Source organism: Schistocerca nitens, chromosome 6 (assembly GCF_023898315.1).
Source record: "Schistocerca nitens isolate TAMUIC-IGC-003100 chromosome 6, iqSchNite1.1, whole genome shotgun sequence".
NCBI classification, from domain to species: Eukaryota; Metazoa; Arthropoda; class Insecta; order Orthoptera; family Acrididae; genus Schistocerca; species Schistocerca nitens.
The window spans coordinates 219,801,037-219,821,130 of NC_064619.1; the positions used below are offsets into that span (position 1 = coordinate 219,801,037).

A 20,094-nucleotide genomic window follows, 5' to 3' on the forward strand; every position below is an offset into this window, starting at 1 on the left:
CAAACTGCCTTAGACGACACTGCGAACACCTCGTGGTTTATGCAAGATGGTGCCCGGCCACATCGCACGGCCGACGTCTTTAATTTCCTGAATGAATATTTCGATGATCGTGTGATTGCTTTGGGCTATCCGAAACATACAGGAGGCGGCGTGGATTGGCCTCCCTATTCGCCAGACATGAACCCCTGTGACTTCTTTCTGTGGGGACACTTGAAAGGCCAGGTGTACCGCCAGAATCCAGAAACAATTGAACAGCTGAAGCAGTACATCTCATCTGCATGTGAAGCCATTCCGCCAGACACGTTGTCAAAGGTTTCGGGTAATTTCATTCAGAGACTACGCCATATTATTGCTACGCATGGTGGATATGTGGAAAGTATCGTACTATAGCGTTTCCCAGACCGCAGCGCCATCTGTTGTTGAAAATTGTAACTACTGTAACTTCGAAAGTTTGTCTGCCTGAAAATGTAGTGTTGTCCCAAGCATATTGCAACAAACGGTGTATTTCTATCGCTGCTCGTTTAGTTTTTATTGCCGTTCAAATATACCGGTCATTTTTGAAACACCCTGTACCTAGAGTAATCATTTAAAGTTGGTTCTTGAAACTTTCTTAATAGACTTTCTGGTTTACGTCTATCTTCAAGAGCCTTCCAGTTCAGTTCCTTCAATCTCTGTGACACTCTTCCCACAGATTAAAAAGACCTGTGACCATTCGTGCCACCCTGTTACTCCTGTTTGGTACAGGTCCTACACACTTAAGCAATATTCTATAACCGGTCGCTTGAGTCATTTGTAAGCAGTCTCCTTTGTAGACTGATTGCACTTCTCCAGTGTTTTACGAACAAATCGAAGTGTACCACCCGCTTCACCCACGACTGAGCCTATGTGATCATTCCATTTCATATCCCTACAGTGTTACATCCAGGTATTTGTATGAGTTGGCCGATTCCAGCAGTTACTCACTGATGTAACATTCATAGGATACTATGTTTTTTTTTTAGCTTTGTGAAGTGTACAATTTTACATTTATGAACATCTAGAACAAGTTGCCAATCTCTACAGCACATTGAAATTTTTATCAAGATCTGACTAAATATTTATGCAGCGTCTTTCAGACAATACTTCATTACAGATAACTTCATCATCTGCAAAAAGCCTGATGTTACTGTTAATATTGTCTGTAAAGTCATTAAATATACAACACGAACAGCAAGGGTTCCAACACACTTTCCTGGGATACACCCGAAGTTACTTCTACATCTGTCCATAACTCTCCATCCTCCCTACCAAAAAGTCCTGATTAATGTCACAAATTTCACTTGATACGGCATATGACCGAACTTTTGACAATAAGCGTAGATTTGGTACACAGTCAAATGCTTTTTGCAAATACTGTATCTACCTGATTACCTTTATTCAAAGCTTTCAGTATGTCACACGAGAAAAACGCGATTTGGGTCTCACATGATTGATGTTCTCGGAATCCTTGCTGGTTGACACTGAGGGGGGTCAATTCTGTTCAAGATACCTTATTACGTTTGAGCTTAGATTATGTTCTAAGATTCTACAACAAATTGATGTCAAGGATACTGGACGGTAGTTTTGTGGATCACTTCTACTGCTCTTCTTATAGATGAGTATGACCAGCGCTTTTTTACAATTGGGCACGGTTTTTTGTTCAAAGGATGTACGATAGATTGTACTTAAAAGAGGGGCTAACTGAGCCGCAAATTCAGTATAGAACCTGACAGGGGTTCCATCGGGCCCTGGAGCTTTGTTCAGTTTTAACGATTTCAGCTGTTTCTCAACACCACTGACACTAGTACTTATTTCCTTCCTCTTTTCAGTGACAGAGGATTAAGTCAGTCTACAAAGGAGACTGCTTGCAAACACTATTATGACCCAACCTAGAATATTGCTTATGTATGTGGGACCTCTACCAAATACGACTAAAAGGAGATGTTGGACGTATACAGAGGAGAGCAGCGCGAATGGCTACAGGTTTGTTTGATCAGCGGGAGAGCGTCACGGAGATGTTGAAAGAACTGAAATGGCAGACTTTTGAAGATGCACGTGAATTAACTCGAGGGAGCTTACTTACAAAGTCAGAGGCACTGAAGCAGTCATTCGCTCCACACATGAACTGAATGTAGGGAACGAGAAGCCGTAATGACTGGTGCAAACGGAAGCAACCTCTACCAGTACTTAATGGTGGTTTTCAAAGTACTGATATAGATGTAAATGTATTGCGCTGGTGCTTGAGTTCGAAGCGTTTTTCCGTAAGTGTAATAAACACGACAGATGCAAATAACAGAGACATTAGTCATTAATAATATATTCTCCTTCACTGTGTACAAGTATGCCAACGCTGGGGTAACTTTTCGGTTCCGCGTCTGAAGAAATCACTTTGTTTTGAACCATGTACGGAGCGTATTTTCAACTGAAAGGGAATTCTTTGAACTTTGATAAAGAGCAGAAAAGGTGGAAATGTGAGGGCTCAAGATCAGTTGAATAAGGTGAGTGCGAAATGTCTTCCCAAGTCAATCCTATGGAGTGTTTTTAATCAGTTTAGCATAATGCGGGCGTGCGTTATCGTGGAGTAACATCACTTCACGCATTCTTCCTGGTCGTTCTTCTTGGATAGCGTCTGCAAGACGTCTCAGTTGGTGACAGTAAATTTAAGTAGGGATGGTTATACCTCGGGGAAGTAATTCGTATTACACCACACCATCGATGTTCCACCAGATGCATATGAGGTGGAATCCAAAATATTCGGGACTGGTGCTCCCATCTGGAAAGTAGGAGTAGTAGATCTTTGCACCGCTAGGTAATACTCTGTGTTTGGTGTGTGGCGATTTTACGACGGATCCGCGAACAGAAGAGCGCGTGTGTGTCAAATTCTGTGCGAATCTCGGGAAAAGTGCTACGGAGACCCTTGCTGGATTTATGGTTGTGACCCAAAGACAAAGCAACTACTATCCCAGTGGAAGAGCCTGGGCTCTCCAAGATCCAAAAAAGCGAGACAGGTGAAGAGCAAAGTGAAGAGCATGGTCATCGTTTTCTTTGATATCAAGGGAATTGTGCACAAAGAATTCGTCCTACCCAACCAAACAGTGAATTCTGCGTCCTACTGTGATGTTTTGCGATGGCTACATGAAAACGTGCGGCGACCACGGCCCGAACTTGGGCGTCAAGGGAACTGGCTGCTGCATCACGACAATGCGCCCTGTCACACGTCCTTGCTCACCAGGACCTTTTTGGCAAAAAGCAACAGGGCGGTTGTACCCCACCCACCGTACTCGCCAGATTTGGCACCTTGCGTTTTCCCGCTATTGCCAAAACTGAAACTCAAGTTGAAAGGCCGACGGTTCGACGCTCTAGAGAGGATTCAAGAAGCATCGCTGGCGGTGATAAACACCCTCAAAGAACAGGGCTTCCAGAAAACGTTTGACCAGTAGCAGAAGCGCTGGGACCGGTGTGTACCTGTGGATGGGAACTACTTCGAGGGTGATGGTGAACAGTAGTCCAAAGGTAAGGTTTTCAAAAGATGGAATCACCAGTCCCGAAAATTTTGGATAGCACCTCGTGACATTATGTGGATGCGTTTAGGTCTTTTTATGAGGAATTGCTGCTTTGTTTACGCTCAACCATTCATTCTTTTCCTTATGTTAGTATAAAGACGCCATATCTCGACACCAGTAACGGCACAGTGTTGTTCAAGAGCCAACTGATGACGAGCAAAGAGAGATGCACATATGGCCATCGGCTGATCTTTGTGACTTTGGCTCAGAGCATGCAGTACCCACACAGCAGATTTTTGAAACTTCCCCACAGCATGTGGATGTTGCATGGGGGTGGAATGATCAAGTTCATCACATTTGTCAGTTCTCGAGTACGTTGACATTGATCATTGTGGATTAATGTGTTTAAACGATCTTCATCAAATTCCTGAGCGTGCAGAGTCACTAACGTCGAAAGGATCCTCCTTAAAACGAGGTAACCATTTTCTTACCGTGCTCTGTTCAACGGCATTATTCTCTTACACGGCACAAATGTTTATGGCTACCTCCGATTCTGTCACCCCCCTACTGACCTCAAATAGAAGTATATGTCGGAAATGTTCCGATTTCTCCACTGGGTACTACATTTTCTCACGTTCACAGCTCCACCCACTGTCTCCAAACGATAATATGCCAATATGTAAACTTCAATAGCAACAGTGAACTACAAATAAAAATTGACAATGGATAAATAAATAGCAACAGGAATACCAATATGCAAAACAAAAATTCTATGAACTTATGCACCAACCTAACAGAAGAGATAAGAGGAAGGGTTCAGCGAGGGGAGGAGATGAGTAAGATTGAGGGAAAGATAGTGGCAGTTTGGGAAGAGGGTAGCCGGACGGAGTGGCCGCGCGGTTCTAGGCGCTACAGTCTGGAACCACGTGACCGCCACGGTCGCAGGTTCGAATCCTGCCTCGGGCATGGATGTGTGTGATGTTCTTAGGTTAGTTAGGTTTAAGAAGTTCTAAGTTCTGGGGGACTGATGACCTCAGAAGTTGAGTCCCATAGTGCTCAGAGCCATCTGGGAAGAGGGTAAGAACCACATGTCCATAGGAAGCATATGTCTGGACAAGAATACTCACATCTCCTCAATGATAGTTATACACTGACGAACCAAAACATTTTAATCACTACCTACCACAAAACTGAATGCCACCAAGTGGCGCTGGGGGCACGATTAGTGGTAGGGGAAGTTTATGGGGCGTTTCATAGTTCGCATTACCGGCTTCCAGGGATTGTAGATGGGACCTAGTAGATAAACTTTTCGCAAGGAACCCATGTCCATAAATTTACCGTTTGGATGTAAAATAAGTTTTAAAATCAGATCACTTTCGAATTTCTCGCTTCACGACATGCGCAGCGGATAAAAAGACCTCTGACCCGTGTGCTCTACAAAAGCTGCTCACATGCAAAACCTGCGATGCATGCTTTGATACACACAGGTCACAAATGTAGGTGCGCGTCCGTAGAAAATTGTGGTCACCCTTTCAAGTCACGAACGTACCGGTTTCTCACAGCTGTTATTATAGTCGGCATTTTTCAGCAGGATAACTGCTCATTTCGCAACGACAGCATTGTGGAATACAGGTTCTAGGAGAGTGGTTCCCAACCTGGAGGTAATTACCCCCTCAGCGGTAACATGTAATGTTCTGAGGGATAAAAGCGAAAGTGTTCAATTGTTTCGGTCACACCACTAAATTGATTTTTAAAAGAGCATCAGTATTTCGCAAGACTGTAATTCTGATTATATAAGTTACCAATAATTACATTTTTTCCAAACACTTATACTATCGAATGACACAATGTCGGGAGGTTAGAGCTTGTGAAACGAATGTACGGATATCATTTTCCATTTAACCCACCCACCACACACATACTTCGTAGTTCGTACCATGTATCTATGAGAGTAAATTTGAGACATAAACATCACGTACGCTTCAATATTTCATGAAAATGCCTTCTCCGAGTTGTAGGTAGTTCCAGCAATAGAGCATAAGTGTCACTTGGGAGAGGAGTAGAGGAGGAGGAGCATATTTCGCAGCAAGTGTCTACCCTGGCTGTGGATAGTTAGCTTTCTTCTTTGGGGAGGAGTTGTAGGTAGAAATAGGAATGCACTGGGAAATGATTCACCATTCTTATAAATGCAATCAGTACCAATTGACTCCATAGTTTTTGGTTTAATAAAACACCCACAAACACTAAATATCATTTGCCTTTCGTCATTTTAACAATGAAAGTGTCCAAAGATACTTTTTCATTCCAAGATTAAGTTAGACGCTAATGCTGATAATAGAGGAGCAAGGTGCAAAGGGGCTATTAGTTAATTTCTTATGGTACTCGGAGCTAACGGTCTCAGACAGATTGGGAACCACTGTTCCAGGAGAGTGATACTGTAATGACGCCGATGTCATAGTCACCAGATTCGCCTAATGAACTGAGGTGAACCGCAAAATGTTCTTGATATGTTCGTTGTCCAGGTCTTCCATCACATACCGTGAAGCAGGAGATTTGAAAGTGGTCCGATCTTCAAACTTATTCTGTATTCAAACGGTACATTTTCTTACCAAAACTTTATCTACGAAGCTCCTTGTACAACCCCTGAAGCCTGTACTAGAAACTGTGGAACACTACGTATAAGTGGAGCAGATAAGAAAGAGGAACCACTCAAGCGACGACACGTACCGAAAAGTAGTAAATTCACTGACATAAGCAATTTTGACAAAGGACAGACTGATGGTACGGCGCCTGGAAACGGTAATCCCGGAAATGGCGAAGCTACTGTGGTGAGCGTCTATAGAAAATGGTTCAAGGATGGTGAAACCACGAGTAGGTGACAGGATGTTGGACGTCTCCGTCATCAAGGTCTAGAGCTAGCCCGCTATGTAAAACATTGTTTACTACATTCCTGCTAGACACCGCCTCCTCTGTAGGGATGGCCGTTAATGCTGAAACAACCGGTTTTCGATTATATCGGTTTTTTCATTGCCAATTTAGCCCGAGTGTTAAAACCGCTTAAAATGACCGGTTTCTGAAACAGCCTAGTTTCGGAATTTATACCTATTAGTTCCTGCAGTAAACACTGTAATCGATCAAAGATTGTAAAATTTGACTCACTCAGTTTGAAGGTACATACAGTCAAAGTATTAAATTAAATAGGCAAATAAGAGAAAACTTAGTCCATCCACAGTTTGCAGCTTTTATCGAAAAGTGATAAGTGGTTATGTACTACCAAAAAATCGTAAGTATTCTCCTATTGCTTATAATTTTTTGAAACTCTGCTCAAAAATCACGTTGCAATCGAGCACCATATCACTACTTGGGCATTACGAATGGTCAGCACTAATGGGGGAAAACCGAGGTTGAAGAACTATTTTTTACGTTAATTTGTCCGTTTTCAAAAGCTACATGCAGATAAAGGCATATCATGTAGATACAGTCAACATATCAGCTACTTTCTACACACATCAAAAAAAGTCTTGCATCACCTTGGATCCGAGAGTTCCGGAACCTGTGCAGAAAATTGGTTGGTTCAAATGGCTCTGAGCACTATGGGACTTAACATCTGTGGTCATCAGTCCCCTAGAACTTAGAACTACTTAAACTTAACTAACCTAAGGACATCACACACATCCATGCCCGAGGCAGGATTCGAACCTGCGACCGTAGCAGTCGCGCGGTTCCGGACTGAGCGCCTAGAACCGCTAGACCACCGCGGCCGGCCAGAAAACTGGAATAGAGATCAAGATAAACATCATTTCTACCATTTTTTTTGCTCATGACAACCACAGATTGCATGTTGTATCATCATACAGCGAGGCCTTCAGACGTGGTGATCCAGATTGCTGTACACACCGATACCTCTAATACCCAGTAGCACGTCCTTTTGCACTGATGCATGTTTGTATTCGTCGTGGCATACTATTCACAAGTTCATCAAAGCACTGTTGGTCCAGATTGTCCCACTCCTCAACGGCGGTTCGGCTTAGATCCCTCAGAGTGAATGGTGGGTCACGTCGTCCGTAAGCAGCCCTTTTCAATCTATCTCAGGCATGTTCGATAGGGTTCATGTCTGGAGTCTATAGTCGAGCGATGTCGTTATCCTGAAGGAAGTCATTCACAAGACGTGCACGATGGGGGCGCGAATTGTTGTCCATGAAGTCGAATGTCTTGCCAATAGGTTGCAGATATGGTTGCACTATCGGTCGGAGGATGGCATTCACGTATCGTACAGCCGTTACAGCGCCTTCCATGACCACCAGCTGAGTACGTCGGCCCCACATAATGCCACCCCAAAACAGCAGGGAACCTACACCTTGCTACATTCGCTGGACAGTGTTTCTAAGGCGTTCAGCCTGACCGGGCTGCCTGCAAACACGTCTACGACGATTGTCTGGTTGAGGGCATATGCGACACTCATTGGTGAAGAGAACGTGATGCCAATCCTGAGTGGTCCATTCGGCATGCTGTTGGGCCCATCTGTACCGCGCTGCATGGTGTCGTGGTTGCTAAGATGGACCTCTCCATGGATGTCGGGAGTGACGTTGCGCACCATGCAACCTATTGTGCACAGTTTGAGTAACACGCCGTCCTGTGGCTGCACGAAAAGCATTATTCAACATGATGGCGTTGCTGTCAGGATTCCTCCGAGCCATAATCCGTAGGTAGCGATCATCCGCTGCACTTGTAGCCTTTGGGTGTCCTGAGCTAGGTATGTCATCGACAATTCCTGTCTCTCTGTATCTCCTCCATGTCCGAACAACATCACTTTGGTTAACTCCGAGACGCCTGGACACTTCCCCTGTTGAGAGCCCTTCCTGACACAAAGTAACAATGCGGACGCGATCGAATCGCGGTATTGACCGTCTAGGCATGGATGAACTACAGACAACACGAGCAGTGTACCTTCTTCCTGGTGGAATGACTGGAACTGATCGGCTGTCGGAACGCCTTCGTCTAATAGGCGCTGCTCATGCATGGTTTTTTACACTTTTGGGCGGATTTAGTGACATCTCTGAACAGTCAAAGGGACTGTGTCTGTGATACAATATCCACTGTCAACGTCTACCTTCAGGAGTTCTGGGAACCGAGGTGATGAAAAACATTTTTAATGGGTGTACTTCTATTGTAGACTATGAAGGAATTAAGTTTTCTCCTTATATGATGTGGCAAGTTTGTTGTGGCTTCTCCTGTTATTAATATTTTAAAGTAAATGTGGCATTGTTTTTAATTAATATCGCACTTCGTGAAATACTTCCAGATTAGGTATTGTGCCATTCTGAAACACAACCAAAGCTCGACAACAACAGCAAGTATCTACCATATAGACCGTATGGGGCAAGTCTCGCGGACTGCATGTAGTCACGTACCACGTAGTAACAAGTCATTGTCTCACCAGTGTTGTACCAATGCTTATGCCGTGTGTTTGTTGCTCGTTTCTGTCAGTGTTGTTATTAAAATATCGCTGATCGCTTTTCACATTTTCTATTTGGTTGTGGTCTTCAGTCCTGAGACTGGTTTGATGCAGCTCTCCATGCTACTCTATCCTGTGCGAGCTTCTTCATCTCCCAGTACCTACTGCAACCTACATCCTTCTGAATCTGCTTGGTGTATTCATCTCTTGGTCTCCCTCTATGATTTTTACCCTCCACGCTGCCCTCCAGTACCAAATTGGTGATCCCTTGATGCCTCAGAACATGTCCTGCCAATCGATGCCTTCTTCTAGTCAAGTTGTGCCACAAACTCCTCTTCTCCCCAATCCTATTCAGTACCTCCTCATTAGTTATGTGATCTACCCATTTAATCTTCAGCATTCTTCTGTAGCACCACATTTCGAAAGCTTCTATTCTCTTCTTGTCTAAACTATTTAGCGTCCATGTTTCACTTCCATACATGGCTACACTCCATACAAATACTTTCAGAAACGACTTCCTGACACTTAAATCTATACTCGATGTTAACAAATTTCTCTTCTTCAGAAACGCTTTCCTTGCCATTGCCAGTCTACATTTTATATCATCTCTACTTCGACCATCATCAGTTATTTTGCTCCCCAAATAGCAAAACTCCTTTACTACTTTAAGTGTCTCATTTCCTAATCTAATACCCTCTGCATCACCCGACTTAATTCGACTACATTCCATTATCCTCGTTTTGCTTTTGTTGATGTTCATCTTATATCCTCCTTTCAAGACTCTGTCCATTCCGTTCAACTGCTCTTCCAAGTCCTTTGCTGTCTCTGACACAATTACAATGTCATCGGCGAATCTCAAAGTTTTTATTTCTTCTCCATGGATTTTAATACCTACTCCGAATTTTTCTTTTGTTTCCTTCATTGCTTGCTCAATATACAGATTGAATAACGTCGAGGATAGGCTACAACCCTGTCTCACTCCCTTCCTAACCACTGCTTCCCTTTCATGCCCCTCAACTCTTATAACTGCCATTTGGTTTCTATACAAATTGTAAATAACCTTTCGCTCCCTGTATTTTACCCCTGCCACCTTCAGCATTTGAAAGAGAGTATTCCAGTCAACATTGTCAAAAGCTTTCTCTAAGTCTACAAATGCTAGAAACGTAGGTTTGCCTTTCCTTAATCTAGCTTCTAAGATAAGTCGTAGGGTCAGTATTGCCTCACGTGTTCCAATACTTATACGGAATCCAAACTAATCTTCCCCGAGGTCAGCTTCTACCAGTTTTTCCATTCCTCTGTAAAGAATTTGCGTTAGTATTTTGCAGCCGTGACTTATTAAACTGATAGTTCGATAATTTTCACACCTGTCAACACCTGCTTTGTTTGGGATTGGAATTATTATATTCTTCTTGAAGTCTGAGGGTATTTCGCCTGTCTCATACATCTTGCTCACCAGATGGAAGAGTTTTGTCAGGACTGGGTCTCCCAAGGCCGTCAGTAGTTGTAATGGAATGTTATCTACTCCCGGGGCCTTGTTTCGACTCAGGTCTTTCAGTGCTCTGTCAAACTCTTCACGCAGTATCATATCTCCCCTTTCATCTTCATCTACATCCTCTTCCATTTCCATAATATTGTCCTCAAGTACATCGCCCTTGTGTTCACCCTCTATATACCCCTTCCACCTTTCCGCTTTCCCTTCTTTGCTTAGAACTGGGTTTCCATCTGAGCTTTTGATATTCATACAAGTGGTTCTCTTTTCGCCAAAGGTCTCTTTAATTTTCCTGTAGGCAGTATCTCTTACCCCTAGTGAGATAAGCCTCTACATCCTTACATTTGTCCTCTAGCCATCCCCGCTTAACCATTTTGCATTTCCTGTCGATCTCATTTTTGAGACGTTGGTATTCTTTTTTGCCTGCTTCATTTACTGCATTTTTATATTTTCTCCTTTTATCAATTAAATTCAATATTTCTTCTGTTACCCAAGGATTTCTACTAGCCCTTGTCTTTTTACCTACTTGATCCTCTGCTGCCTTCACTACTTCATCCCTCAAAGCTACCCATCCTTCATCTACTGTATTTCTTTCCCCCATTCCTGTCAATTGTTCCCTTACACTCTCCTTGAAACTCTGTACAACCTCTGGTTCTTTCAGTTAATCCAGGTCCCATCTCCTAAAATTCCCACCTTTTTGCAGTTTCTTCAGTTTTAATCTACAGTTCATAACCAATAGATTGTGGTCAGAGTCCACATCTGCCCCTGGAAATGTCTTAAAATTTAAAACCTGGTTCCTAAATTTCTGTCTTACCATTATATAATCTATCTGAGACCTTCCCGTATCTCCAGGCTTTCTCGGATAGCGACATAAAAAAAATTGAGATAAGCGGCTATATAAGGTCGGTAGCATTAATCAGATAACCGCGACGCTTTTTGTATCTCCAGGGTTCTTCCATGTATACAACTTTCTTTTATGATTCTTGGACCAAGTGTTAGCTATGATTAAGTTGTGCTCTGTGCAAAATTCTACCAGGCGGCTTCCTCTTTTGCCGGCCGCGGTGGTCTCGCGGTTCTAGGCGCGCTGTCCGGAACCGTGGGACTGCTACGGTCGCAGGTTCGAATCCTACCTCGGGCATGGATGTGTGTGATGTCCTTAGGTTAGTTAGGCTTAAGTAGTTCCAAGTTCTAGGGGACTGATAACCACAGCAGTTGAGTCCCATAGTGCTCAGAGCCATTTGAACCATTTGCTTCCTCTTTCATTTCTTAGCCCCAATCCATATTCACCTACTACATTTCCTTCTCTCCCTTTTCCTACTACTGAATTCCAGTCACCCATGACTATTAAATTTTGCTCTCCCTTCACTATCTGAATAATTTCTTTTATTTCATCATACATTTCTTCAATTTCTTCGTCTTCTGCAGAGCTAGTTGGCATATAAACTTGTACTACTGTGGTAGGCGTGGGCTTCGTGTCTATCTTGGCCACAATAATGCGTTCACTATGCTGTTTGTAGTAGCTTACCCGCATTCCTATTTTCCTATTCATTATTAAACCTACTCCTGCATTACCCCTATTTGACTTTGTATTTATAACCCTGTATTCGCCTGACCAAAAGTCTTGTTCCTCCTGGCACCGAACTTCACTAATTCCCACTATATCTAACTTTAACCTATCCATTTCCCTTTTTAAATTTTCTAACCTACCTGCCCTATTAAGGGATCTGACATTCCACGCTCCGATCCGTAGAACGCCAGTTTTCTCTCTCCTGATAACGACGTCCTCCTGAGTAGTCCCCGCCCGGAGATCCGAATGGGGGACTATTTTACCTCTGGAATATTTTACCCAAGAGGACACCATCATCATTAACCATACAGTAAAGCTGCATGCTTTCGGGAAAAATTACGGCTGTAGTTTCCCGTTGCTTTCAACCGTTTCAGTACCAGCACAGCAAGGCCGTTTTGGTTAGTGTTACAGGGCCAGATCATTCAATCATCCAGACTGTTGCCCCTGCAACTACTGAAAAGGCAGCTGCCCTTCTTCAGGAACCACACGTTTGTCTGGCCTCTCAACAGATACCCCTCCGTTGAGGTTGCACCTACGGTACGTCTATCTGTATCACTGAGGCATCCAAGCCTCCCCACCAACGGCAAGGTCCATGGTTCATGGGGGGGGGGGACATTTTCTATAATAACGCAATATTTCAAGACAATACGGATTTTAGGAATAAAAATTATTCGTTATTCTAAAAAGGTTTATTTAAAAACGAAAAATTGCATTGACTTATTGATATTTTGGCTTTTTTACCCGGTTACTAGTAAAAATAAAAGAAACCCTGTTATAATAGAGAAGAGACCAATACCGAAAAATATCGGTTATTCAGAACTAAAATACCGAAACTGGTTTTAACTGGTCGGTTTTTCCCAGCATCCATCATTATTACGAGAGGTCACTCCCAACGCCAGTTAAATATGACACAGATAAAAATATATTTATTATGCACTCATCATTACTAAAAACAATTCTGTAGCCAAACCTTCCACACGAACCTTTCGATCTCTTAGTGAAAACTGTAGTAAAATTCCACCAGTAGTTCCTGAGATTATAATATAGAGACACAATAATGTTGTGGGGGATTTCGACTTCAACGAACATTTGGAAGATGTCGCCAATGGTAGCCCACTTGTTGCAGAGGTTGCCTGTTTCTTTTTGGTACATGTAGGAAGATAAGATCTGTACTTCGTTCCTTGCAAACGTAAAAATTCGGTGACACAATTGTCGTTTCTCTGCCTCGTGATGGCTGGGTGTTGTGTGCTGTCCTTAGGTTAGTTAGGTTTAAGCAGTTCTCAGTTCTAGGGGACTTATGACCACAGCAGTTGAGTCCCATAGTGCTCAGAGCCATTTGAACCATTTGAACAATTGTCGTGTGGAACCATGGTGAGGAACAACTCGGTGACTTACTAAGACATCTGAACAGCCTCCAGGCCAGTATCGGAGTCACTTTGGAGACTGAAAAGACTGAACAGCTACTCTTCCTTAATGTGTTGGTTACGAGAAATGATGAGAACCTGGGCTGCAGCGCATCCCAAAAACCGACACAGGCTACCAGATACTTGCGCAAGGTGTTAGATCATGACCCAAGCCAGAAAAGAGGTATCATTAACATGCTCTCTATGTATTAAAAGTCAGCAAGAGCTTTTTTTGCGAATAGAAAGGTTATACGAGTAGGTTCGATTACATGCTGTTAATTTGTCACGATGTTTCAAAGGAGCGCACCTTCCACTGCATCTTCAAAGATACATCAGGGAAACAGGAAACCTAAGCTGTCGCAAAGCCATTCCTCTTCATATTGTTTCATCCATGGGAGTTTCTGTGCCATATGGTAAGTGAGTAGTGGAATAATTGAGGCTGTGTGTGTGCGCATCGTAGGCCGTGTCTTGGTGTATAATCGGTAAGACCATTTTCCCTGTGAAAGACGAAGTGCTGGTCTGGCATACAGTTCTATTCTTAAAGAAGTTCCATGTTACTGTGATATTCTTAGAGCTCTGTTATTATTTGCGAATAAGTCCATTAGGACTATTCAGAGATCTCAGAGGACTGTATCTTCAATGCCTTGTGCCCATAATTCTTTCATTATCTCCCAGTGAACTTCCCTTCCCTCTTCAGATGCTGTTGTCCTAGTCTTCTTCTTGGGTTTTTCCCTTGGTCAATTTGCCATTTATGAATTCTGGACCTGAAGATTTCACGGGTTTTGGGCATCTTCTGAAGTACTTCCAGCCAATTTCATATCAGTTTTGATCTCGCCAACCCATTTCATCACATCTGTTTTGCCTTTGCCTCTGTAGTTAAAACAATAAACTAATTGTTTTGTAAGGCTGTTCATTCTTTTAATGTGTCCATAGAATCTGCATCTGCGAGTAGTCGAACAAACTTCGTTCTGGCACATTTTGATAGTGTGGGTTGCCTACATCAGGGACAGGTATGCACTCAGGGGCAAACTTATTGTTCTCCTTTGATTGACAGGTCATTAACCTAGTCTTCTCCTTTGATTGACAGGTCCTAAACCTATTGTTGTGCTAAAAGGATCTTTCCTTTTGACTGACTGGCACTTAACCTATCTGTTCCAATGCTTCCTAGAATAGCACAGGGTGCATTGTTCCTAGCGATCCTAACGTGACATGCAGGCTGCATCTAGCCATGCAAGCGTGTTTACCTGCCCAACGTGACTGTCGCATCACCATGAAATGTTCGTCCTGTTGTCAACATACGTCTCAGAAACGTTAAAAGTTCTCACTGCTAAAAGCCTTCATCATGTCTGTGCACCCTCACGAAAACACCGTTGCTCATAAAAGCATTCCTGTTATTTAGAAAGAGAGCACTGTCTAAGCACATAATGGGGGGGGGGGTATCAGAACAATTACACAAACAGAATTCGAAGCACTGTTCTACAGAAGAGAAAAATGGCGGGAATTTTCGATATCCTACAGCTACTGGTCTGGTGATGTCCTAATGCCACAATGGCAGATGAGCGACGGCATTCCCACCAGAGATTGTCTGCTTCAACTTGCCTTTGAACACTTGCTTTCTCAGAACTTTTCATAGATACCTTGCCTCAATCTTGTTCAAATCTGTCTGTAGACACTCCTATGTCCTGGCACAAAGGATGTCTTGTGAATTAATGGAGCATTATGACTGGCTTTTATTGAATTTACCTGCTGAATTACTGATGCCGCCAGTGTGGAAGCACTGTCTGCCTTATTTTTTTCTTTCTGCAAATGAGACTTTCAGTGGCAAGAAACTATTTTGCACAAATCACCACATTGTACTGACAATTAAACCTTGCAAAGTGGCCTCCAGATCATCAGATGAGGAAAGACTCTTACTCAGTTACACTGCTCTGTCACTGAGGACAGGAGCTTGAATATTAGAGCATGAAATGGATCTCCAACCCAACAATATATCACCGCGTACCATGTCGATGTAGTAAACATACAGTTCGCATCCTGCACCATACAAAATCGTCCCTTTTACATCATTTGTATAGCTATCGGCTACTAGACACTCATACATATGCCGCAAAGACAAGCAGCATAAGCACATGCACTGTAGGTATACTCCTCGCTGCACTAGATATTTCCCATGAGGTCGGGTGGTCATCCACTCCTGATGCATGACCAGAGCGCCCTCAGCGGACCGAAGTCACTCTCAGAACTCTACAAATTCGGGGTCAGCTCCCCTCAGCACAAAAGCTTTACTGCTTACGGCCCCGGCCTGCATGCTTGCCTGCTTTTCTACACTCATCTCCAGACTCTTGGATTACAAGAACATACGTAATTTCGCATGGTTTGTCAGAATATCATACCGTTTTCGCGATACTTCTCGATATCAAGCACACAGCAATATCGCTTGCATAGCAGTATCGCTCGCGCAACATAATTCCTAAGATATAGACTCGAAATTAGTTCTCTAGAAACCTGAAACCTTAGCAAGGTGAAACGTGCTGTAAACCACTGAGTAACTAGAAACTTATCCTGTCTGTGAAGACATTTACTCGAAAACTCGAAAAAAGTAGAAGAAACTGATATTTCCACGCAAGAATACCGATGGCGGTGATGTAACAGATTCCAAAGCATCCCTATAATTTACAAAGTCAACTAAGGTGTTTCTCATGTCTAGAGAACCAGAAAATGTCTCTTCCCCCAGTATTTCAACTGCTAGATGCACACACCACAATCGGTTGTCCCTCAACTAAATAAAGGAGTGAAATGTAGGATAGGGATAGGGCTCGTAGGAGGACCAACCACACGCTACATCCGAAGATGTGTTCTATTTTAGAAGCTGGGTCCACCAACAGGAGGACTGAACAGAGCAAACACAGTGCAAACGTGGAATATGTGGGTGGAGGAGATAACAATAGGTTAAGCACCTGTCAATCAAAGGAGAAGAATAGGTTAATGACCTGTCAATCAAAGGAGAACAATAGGTTAAGTACCTGTCAATCAAAGGGGAACAATAAGTTTGCCCGAGTGCATACCTATCCCTGACATAGGCAACCAACACTAACAAAATGCGCCAGAACGAAGCTTGTTTGGTTACTCCTGTAACTTCTAATGTCGCTGTGGATTTCTGTGTTTTGTCTGAGTTCCTTACCTCTGATTCGGTATTGTTCATCTGTATGTTCGAGCCTAGAATTTTTCTTTATATTTTGCGTTCCTTCTTCAGTGTTTTCAGTCTCACCTTTCCTGTTCCTTTGAGTCTCTGTATTGTTGTGTTTTCTCTTGTATGGGAATTCGTCAAACCTAATTATTTTCTATATTCTTCTAATTATGGAATAGCATAAATGGAAGTACTGAGCAATGTGAGATGTGAGATTCCTGGTGACAGCAACAGTGCAGATGCTGACTAGAGCTGGCTGGTGTGGCCGAGCGGTTCTAGGCGCTTCAGTCTGGAACTGTGCTACCGCTACGGTTGCAGGTCCGAATCCTGCCTAGGGCATTGATGTGTGTGATGTCCTTAGGTTAGTTAGGTTTAAGTAGTTCTTAGTTCTACGGGACTGATGACCTCAGATGTTAAGTCCCATAATGCTCAGAGCCATTTGAACCATTTTGTTGACAAGACAAATGAAAAAATTCGCCATAAGTTCCACATTTTATGTTTATATATTCTGACCTTCTATACTGTAGTAACTATGCGGGTTTCCTTCAGTTATTCTGGGGATGCTGGTCTGTGTCCCAACGATTACATTACATAGAGGTTATAACCCTTTAATACTAAGAGTTACAACATCACATATGCGTTAAAATAATGAACAGAATGTAGTTTCTGTGGCTACCAAAGATTTTTAGTGTGCAGAGCCAGTTTAAATCTAGTTATGGTCTGTTCAAAATAGAGTGAAGAAGTGTGCCGAGATTCAGTGTCGCTTCCCTGTCCTGGATGTTGGACATTCATTTAGAGATAGAATAATTATCCATGTTCAGCGTGATGCAAAATCTCAGAGATCGAGCACTGGTTAGCACACCGCGATGGTTTCGGGAGGACGACAGTTCCAATCCACTGGAGATTTAGATTTATCACGATTTCCCTAATTCACTTATCGCAAATACCTGGATGGATCCTTTGAGAGGGCTCGGCCGATTTTCTTCCCAAGTCTTCCCTGACATAAGCTTTTGCTCCATCTCTAATGACCTCGCTCTCCATGGAACGTTAAACTCTAATCTTCCTTCCTTCCTTTATGCAGAAGCAGCTACCATACAATTAATTACACTAAACACATGTCTACAATATTCACGATGCCTTCTAAAATAGTTAGGATGACAATTTCTTTCTAAATCGTTCTCGAATTAATTGGGTCTTAATTTGAATCTCAAGTGGGGTCCTGTTAAGAAGAAGAAGGAAGCATTATACCAGCCACAAGACTGATGACTTGACATGTACAGCTTTCTTTACGTTACCTATTAATGTGACATGTGGTCTAAATAACACTTACTGTAGGATTATTAACATCTTTGTAAATCAGAAAGTAAAATCTTGCAGTGTTTCTTATGCAGTCTGTATAACACAAATATTGGTGTGTTATTAATGTACTCTCATTTCATAAACATTTCTCTTTTAATGTATATATATTTATGAAAGCTTTCAATTCAAAGGACCGCTGAATATTCATTTTAATGGAGCCTTGATTGACACTACAATTAAGGAGCTTTATTGTGATGGTTTATTCTACAGCCTACAAAGTAAAGGTTGGCTTGACCCATATTACTCAGTACACTGATACATGTTATTGATTTTCATGCAGTTACCAAACTAATTTGATATGAAACAATATGCTATTTTAATACACTTTTATCTGAGTGAATTGTGCATATCTTATCTATAAAACTGGAACTGTGACTATTGAATTGTACATTTATTGATACCCCACATGGTATATGTCATGCAAATTAGCAGAAGATTATATAATTAAGCAAGAACTATGTTATTAGTTACTCAAATGCCTGCCAAAACAAAGAGAATGACATATCAGTGGCTGCTCTATCAAAATACAATTGACCCATAATATTATAAACTTTGAGTTAATTTTTTTAATAATGTTGACTTCTGATATGTACTCACGCATCTCCCTCTGATGGTATTTTGAAAGCTTAAGTATAGTAACCACAATATGACTGCAGCGCTTGTTATAATTCTTTCAACAAATCGCTGAAGACCAGAATTCTCCAGTTCTTGCAAATTTTGCTGCTATTGCTCTCAGAAATTCCAAAATATTCCATAAATGTTTCCTATTAATTTATCTGTTCTGTATGTCTGCTATGGTTGCTCATCAGGAGTACTTGTCAGCAAGTCATATTGCATGTATATTCATCAATTTGAGAAGGGTGTACCATGTATATTGCACTATTAAACAGTAATTTCTTAAGATTTGTAAACACGCAAGTGATTAGGCCAAAGAAATTGGCATCAGTGATCAATGATTTTTATTGACTTCTATGGGATGATATAAAATACCTCCGACGCATAATTCTTTATACAGACGAGGTATATAACCAAACAGATTTGATTATAGAACATGTAACAAAAACAATTCGTTGTTTACAGGCTCTTGCGAATGAAATACGGCATCACATCAATTCCAGTCTTACTGGTAGTACGTCCTGATGGATATGTTGTGAGCAAGAATGGCAGACGGCAAGTGGAAGACTATGGCGTCAATGTTTTTCTTAAATGGATGTGAAAACAGTATTTATATAAAATAAAGTATAATACAAATTCATAAATTTGACAGTGTTTTAGATGACATTTTCCATAAAAGAGATAATCGTTATGTAGTGTAATACTATTGGCCACAACATTTACAGTCAGTGTTCAGCTAACAAATGGAAAAGGAGCTCTTCATTTGCGTATTATAGCAGTTTTCCTAGAAATAGCATGAGTGTTGTGCTCGAAATGTGACTGTTCATAGCCGATGACTGATAACCAAATGTTTTTGTGTTGTGACGATGGCAGTGTAGGAGTGAAAGAGCGAAATACACAGCCAACACAGCATCTACAACTCTTCGGAAGCGTTGCGGAAGGTACCAAGCCCAAGCATTCGATCAACAGATCACCATCAAGAGTGCTATTTGCTCTCACTGTGTAAGACACATGTTTGCGTTTTAACCCGAGACATTGACTTACAGTCTCAGAGTAAAGAAGTGAACATCACTTCCTTTGTACCCTTGTCGGCCACATGGAACGGCCATCTACTGGCATAGTTTTTGGACCACTACCAGTTGAAATGTGCGAATTCCTCAGAGACCAAAGTGCTGAGGTCATCGGTCCCTAGACTTACTCACTACTTAAACTAACCTATGCTAAGAACAACACAAACAGCCATGCCCGAGGGAGCCCGCGCAGTCCATGACATCACGCCTCAAACCTCGCGACCACTCAGCGTATCACTACCAGTGTATATTAGTAACCTTGGTTACAGAATGTTGTTACCCCTGTTGGTGGTACATTTTAACAGAAGCAACAATGTAAATTGTCATCACATTTCGAATCACTTCTTAACATATATTCTGATCAAATTAAAAATAATCATTAGATGACTGAACTGTCTAACACAAATTAAACACGAAGACGATAAAAA

At 42.1% G+C, this 20,094-nt stretch overlaps 1 protein-coding gene across 1 annotated transcript in view; it reads left to right on the top strand.

The window, feature by feature from the left end:
* Positions 1-19,197, top strand: part of LOC126263291 (nucleoredoxin-like protein 2) — a 74,559-nt gene extending 55,362 nt beyond the window's left edge. Inside the window, 1 exon segment of the mRNA XM_049960377.1 lies at positions 19,062-19,197. Within this exon segment, the coding sequence (XP_049816334.1) occupies positions 19,062-19,197 (136 nt within the window).
* The last annotated feature ends 897 nt before the right edge of the window (positions 19,198-20,094 follow it).